At 40.3% G+C, this 6,375-nt stretch overlaps 1 protein-coding gene across 1 annotated transcript; it reads left to right on the forward strand.

Annotated features, from left to right (window-relative positions):
- The first annotated feature begins 1,537 nt into the window (after positions 1-1,537).
- TMEM225 (transmembrane protein 225) lies at positions 1,538-4,206 on the forward strand. Its single transcript, XM_006746475.2, has 4 exons — positions 1,538-2,129; positions 2,740-2,886; positions 3,141-3,275; positions 3,983-4,206. Exons 1-4 carry the CDS (start codon positions 1,952-1,954, stop codon positions 4,204-4,206), a joined length of 684 nt encoding a protein of 227 aa, XP_006746538.1. The 5' UTR covers positions 1,538-1,951.
- The last annotated feature ends 2,169 nt before the right edge of the window (positions 4,207-6,375 follow it).

The following is a 6,375-nucleotide window of genomic DNA, read 5'->3' on the forward strand; positions in this document are numbered from 1 at the left end:
ACTGGCAGGTGTGACTGCTGCACATACTCACCAATAAACTCTCCACATACAATTCTCTGTCTCAGAGTCGCTGTCCCAGGGAGTCCAAATTAATACTTGTGTAATTGCATACATATCATTTGTCATGTGCCGAGAACTCTTTTTAAGTGCTTTGCATCTCTAAACTCATGTAATCTTTACAAAATTCTTACGTAGTAGGAAGGATTCTTATCTTTAAGATCACAAAGCTGGGGCACCTGGGTGGCTTAGTCGTTAAGCGTCTGCCTTCGGCTCAGGTCATGATCCCAGGGTCCTGGGATCGAGCCCCACATCGGGCTCCCTGCTCGGTGGGAAGCTTGCTTCTCCCTCTCCCACTCCCTCTGCTTGTGTTCCCTCTCTCGCTGTGTCTCTCTCTGTCAAATAAATAAAATCTTAAAAAAAAAAAAAATCACAAAGCTGCTCAGTGGTAGAGCCAGGATTTAAAGCCAGGATTGTGAGTCCATTTTCTTTTCTTTCTTTCTTTCCTTTTTTTTTTTTCTTTTTTTAGAGACAGAGAGCTAGAACGTGAGCAGAGGGGTAGAGGGAGAGGGAGAGAGAATCTCAAGCAGATTCTCTGCTGAGCATGGAGTCCCACTCGGGGCTTGATCTCACAACCCTGAGATCAGGACCTGAGCTGAAATCAAGAGTTGGCCACTCAACCGACTGAGTCACCCAGGTGCCCCTTGAATCCATTTTCTTAACTACAAAGTCTCTCTTGTAAGATTAAATATATTGAGCATTGCTTTAAAAAGTTTTTATTTTTTAAAATTTTTTTTAAAGATTTTATTTATTTATTTGACAGAGAGAGAGAGATAGCGAGAGAGGGAACACAAGCAGGGGGAGTGGGAGAAGGAGAAGCAGGCTTCCCGCCGAGCAGGGAGCCCGATGAGGGGCTGGATCCCAGGACCGCGGGATCATGACCTGAGCCAAAGGCAGACGCTTAACGACTGAGCCACCCAGGTGCGCCGCTTTAAAAAGTTTTTAAAATACAATATACTAAGATACGTACAGAGGTCTAGAAGAAAGACAGCACAGCATATTTGAGGCAATGAAAGAAATCCAGTTTGGCCCATGGAAAGGGGCCTGCAATAAGGTCAAAGAAATAGGCAGAAAGAGGCTGTTAGATATGACTTTCATCTTAGTTCAGTAAAAACCTTTTTTGGGACTTTAATACAAGTCCCCTGACTCTGAGCTTACTGTATACCATGGTTGCCTACTCAAGGAATCCATAAATGTTTTCTCTGCCAAGTTACAAAGGCAATTGTCAAAAAATAATTGTGCCTTATACATGATATTTGACTGCAATGCTTCAGTGTATCAAGTCATTTCTTGTAGTTTCAAGGTGCTGGTCCATTTCCCAGATGCCTGCTTAACTAAACTTCTTTAGGTTCTCCAAATGAGGACACAAATTTCTCCAAAACATCCTAAATTTTGAGTGGTCATTCCCTTTTGTGAGGCTACCTGGCTGACTACTCCTTCAATGATCTTGAATTCCTTCTGCTCTTCATTGATCCCTTGCTCTAAAACTGGGCCTCTTCAGTCAGGCATGTTTAACTTTTTTCAAGGTTTCTAGCTATTGCTATGTCTGGCAGCTCTCATATGTGATATATCTCTCTTTATAAAGGGTAGTTCTCTCAGGACCTGTAGTCTCCTTGGTCCTTCCACTGCGCTAGTCACCAGGGTCAAGGGTCAAGCTAAGAGATGATTCCATGGCAGTTGGCAGCCCTGACAGCAGGCCAGCCCAGATAGAGGAGTAGCAGGGAGTAGGATTTATCTTCTCTGTTCCATAGGTTACTTCAGCCCCACCACGTCCAATGCCTCTGCAATCACTAAGAGTTTAGACTTTGCTTGTCCTCCTGTGAAGAAGTAGCCAAATCAGAGAAGAGCCATGTGAGATATTGCTGGTTGTCTCAGCTTGAAACCCCCACTCGCCATGGTGAATGCATCACTCAGAAGTATCCAGGCCCTCAACATGTTCTTCTCCTCCTGGGCCTTAGTCTTCATGACGATAGGAATCCTCATAGAAGAATGGGTTGAACTGACATGGGAAACAAAGAAAAATACAATAAGCCACAATCCCTGGATATGTTGTACCCCTCTTTGGCCAGAAGGTCAGAACTACACTATGGAAAGAGATGGGTGGAGAGGGAGGGTTCCTCTTTCCTTGACTTCCATTTATCTCACCAGCTTACTCATTGTTCTCTGGGGCAATTTCCTTGGGCTGCACTGTGCCCAGTTCCATAATCAATGGTCAAGGCTGACTCTCAGTCTCACCATTTTGCATATTTTGGGGAAAAGTTTAGAAGGTCATAGACTTAACTGCTGAACATCTGAGAAGTGTTGGCAGGAGCAGCAGGGTAATCAGCGCATCTAGAACATGAGGGCATAAAAGAAAGGTCATTGGCAACAAGGAAAATATCTTGTATTGCCACTAGAGGAGGACAGGATGAATTGCACTGAACAAGAAATCTGTTCTGAGAAAAGAATAGAAGAAAAAGAAGCTTATGGAGACACCAAAAGAGAGAGCAGTTTCCTCTGGTTCTCTCCCATTCAGCTTAAGGCTCCCTGCCTCTTTATTCTTTCCCCTTGTCCCTCTTTATTATTTAATCAAATCTTTTTACCTCATTCTAATTTTTACCTAGAGATTTGTGGTCCTCAGGTGGAAATGAGCCTAGAAGAAATCTCTGTCCTTCTCTCAACACAGCTTCTGCTTTCCAACAGATGGCCTGGAAGTGGTCAGGATCATGATGATTTTGGTTCTCAGCCTTTCCTTCTTCCATAACTTGCTCCTGGGTTTGGAATTCACTTATCTGATTCCTCAAACTAAACACATCTTCTTCATCACTGTCTTCCTCAGTTTCTTCACAGGTAACTTCCTGGTTCCCCTGACACAGGCTTGGAGAAAGACTTGGTTTATGGGTCCAGGCTGCAGCCTTCCTAGTTTTTTGGCTCAGAGATGCAGCTTCTGAATTGGATCTACCACTGAGGGGGATTGGTTTTTGGACAAGGTGCAGGTGGACAGGGTGGAGGCTTGGAAGTCAGGCATATCTTGGGTTAAGGCTTGAGTAGAAGAGCCAAAGTTCCTCAGAAGGGACTTTTTTTTCCTTTTGTCTGGACAAAAGGTATCCTTCTGCTCTGTGCACTCCTCCTGTATCAGGAAAAGCTAAGGCAAGGTCAATCCGTGTACTACTCTAGTTACAAAATCACCTGGATCCTTTTCATTGCCTACTTAAGCGTTTGCCTCTTTATGGCCTCTGGTGAGTATATTCAGGGCCCCTGATGGGTGATAAGAATCAGTCCATCCCTGATAGAGAGGAGAGGAAAAAAGGATGGGAAAGGGGCAAGGGGAAAATGTACCAACCCTTGCGTATTAAAGGCTAAAGTTCAAGTGGACTCACTCTCCGAGGACAGTTCTTCCAAGGGTAGAGTTGGAGATTAGGGTTGTGTGAAATGTTCAATAAGCTTGCTCCAAGGTCAGCTCTCATTTCTGCCATTTCTACAGTCTTTCACCCCCTCCCCACTTCAGGACAGAGAAAACCATCAAAGTCATGACTAAGGAGAGTGGCTGATATGGAATGTTTACTAATGTGGAGAGGGACAGGTGTCCAGTGTGGTGCCAAGGCACTTTGAGGTCAGAGACAAGCAATTTCTGATGTTAAGAGGCCACGTGCCAACACTGGAGACTCTCCTTTTCTTAAAAGTATTTAAAATTTTGTTTGGAATTGCACTTACAAACTTAGAAGCACATCTCCTTTCAAAATGAGTCTTCGGTGCTCTTGACGGTGCAGCATTTAAGCTATTTTGCATATGCTTCTCATCTCTTCCACTAAAGTCTCCCCCTCCCCAGTGGTTTGAGGCAGTTCAAAGGGACCCAGTGGGCTTTGGGTAGGGGTCTCTCTCCTGACACAGAGGGACATGTTTTGTGACTCTCCGTTGTTCCTTCATCACCTTCTCTTTTCCCTAGGAATCCTCTCTTTCCTAGAGTGCAAGCAGTCCACCAAGGTTTGTCCCTGCGTGACCCTCATCCGTATACCTGAGAGAGAACATCAGGACATAGAGGAATCTGAGAATTCTTTTAAAGTTGTTTCCTCACCAGATGCAGCAATGCCTCGTAGTATTATTCATTCAAGGGAAGATTCTCCAAACAGAACACAACTCCAAACACGTCGTGTAACCTGGGCTCTATGATTTGACATTCGATCTTTCAGTATATACTTATCTTAACGGAAACAGCTTTGCGGGTCATGTGCTGTGTGTGTCTACAAACGTATTGTCTTTATTTGGCATTATTTCACGACTGTGCCTGGGTTAGTGTCTGTAAGAAGATCCAGAGGGTGGCTCTTTTTTTTTTTTAATCCTGGCCTGCCGAACACAGTTTCTTCTATTTGTTCTCACCATTTAATAACATTTGTTATTCATATAATAAATATTATCATATAACTAATACTTGCTGTACTGTTAACTCTATACATCACAAAGATTTAAATAGTATAGCCTACCCCTTGTACTTTAATGTGAAATATTTCAAACATTCAGACAGAATACAAAACAGTATGATAAACACCTATGTACACATCACTCAACTTTACGAAATTTTAACGTTATGCCCTATTTGCTTTAGATGTTTTCAAATTAAATTTTTTTTTAAAGATTTTATTTATTTATTTGAGAGAGAGAGAGAGTGAGAGAGAGAGTGCAAGAGGGGGTAGGGTTAGAGGGAGAAGCAGACTCCCCGCCGAGCAGGGAGCCCGATGCGGGACTCGATCCCGGGACTCCGGGATCATGACCTGAGCCGAAGGCAGTCGCTTAACCAACTGAGCCACCCAGGCACCTGTTTTCAAATTAAATTTATAGATAAAAGTGATATTCGTCGAAAAATTTCCCTAATCTCATTTCCCTCCCTTGTTTCTTTTCACAAAATAATTTTAATAATGCATTGCTGATCACTTTACATTCATGTCATTTTTACAACTTTATGCCTCTTTAAAAATTATACAGATTAGCTTTCCAAGTGTTCAAAGATTATTAAAAGTCAGACCGTACAGATTATTTTTCTGCAACTTGTTTTTTTTTTTTTACTCAGCTATATGTATGGTTTTGTGATTCATTAAGTTTTGTTCTACTTCATTCATTGAAACTACTGTTAAGTTTTCCGTTGTAGAGATATAATGTAAAATACTCATTCTGCAGTTGATGAAAATCTAGTTGTTTTCTTTTATTCTGTTACATAGACTGCTGCTATAAACGTGCTTATACACAGTGTCCATGAGCTAGAGTTTCTCTAGGGTATTTATCTAGGACTAGAATAGCTGGATCAGAAAGTGTCTTCATTTTCAAGTTACCTAAGTGTTGACAGAATGATGTCAAAAAAGGCTGCTAACAATTTATACTTCTGCCAGCAGTCTATGAGAGTTCTAGTCTCTTTGTGCCTTGCCAACACTTTTGTAATCAGCCTTTTTTTTTTTTTTTTATCTCTACTTGAACAGTTGCTGAGTTTGCTCACCTTCTCATTTCATTATTGAGCTTTTGGATTTCCTCTTCTGTGAATTGCTGTTTGACCATTTTTAAAAATGAATTGTCTATTTCTTATTGATTTGTAGTTCTTATACATTGGAAACTAATACTAACTGGTTGTGCCTTGGGTTTTAACTTTGTTTATGATGTCTTTTTGTTTTACAGAGGTGTTCAAGTGAAATGTAATACAATATATCAACCTTTCCCTTTTAGTGGTGCTTCATTGTGTCTTGTTTAAGAAATCCTTCCTTACTCTTTACTCTTACTGGAATAATCTTTGTGAATTACATAAGGCATAGATCCAATTTTATCTACTTTCCATGTGAATATTTATTCAGAACATTTTTTATGGCTTAATTCCTTGTCTTATTGATTTATAACCTAACTCCTACATGTATCAAATACATAGATGTGAGTCTGTTTCTGATCTCTATAGCATATTTCATTGGTCTATTTTTATATCCCTATATGGCACAACAATCTTAATTACTATAGGAAAAGAAAGTGTTGTTTAATATGTTCAAGTGCTTGTTCTTGTTCAAAATTATCTTGATTTGTTCTTGGCCTTTTGGTCTCCAAATAAATAGCAGGATTAGCTTGTATAGTTCCACAAAAATGATTCGATTAATAATCATATTAATTTATTAATTAATTTGGGAGAATTAATAATGTTAATATTTATCCATCCAATCCAAAAATATGATAATATTTATTTAGGGCTTCTTTCATGTCCTTCAACAATGTTTTGTGATTTTTTTTTTTTCCTAGAGAGATCTTTTGTTAGGTTGATTCATAGGTAACTCGCAGTTTTGTGCTTTTGTGAATTGAAATATTTTATAATAT

The sequence above is a fragment of the Leptonychotes weddellii genome, unplaced genomic scaffold (assembly GCF_054177405.1).
Source record: "Leptonychotes weddellii isolate Sample4059 unplaced genomic scaffold, ASM5417740v2 HiC_scaffold_4419, whole genome shotgun sequence".
In the NCBI taxonomy this organism is placed as follows: Eukaryota; Metazoa; Chordata; class Mammalia; order Carnivora; family Phocidae; genus Leptonychotes; species Leptonychotes weddellii.

What these genes read in the sequence shown, in the direction of transcription:
- TMEM225 (XM_006746475.2), top strand. Translation starts at nt 1,952, where the DNA reads ATGGTGAATGCATCACTCAGAAGTATCCAGGCCCTCAACATGTTCTTC. An exon ending in TACCCCTCTTTGGCCAGAAG is followed by an intron (nt 2,130 to 2,739) that starts GTCAGAACTACA and finishes GCTTTCCAACAG; the next exon opens with ATGGCCTGGAAGTGGTCAGG. An exon ending in TTGCCTCTTTATGGCCTCTG is followed by an intron (nt 3,276 to 3,982) that starts GTGAGTATATTC and finishes TCTTTTCCCTAG; the next exon opens with GAATCCTCTCTTTCCTAGAG.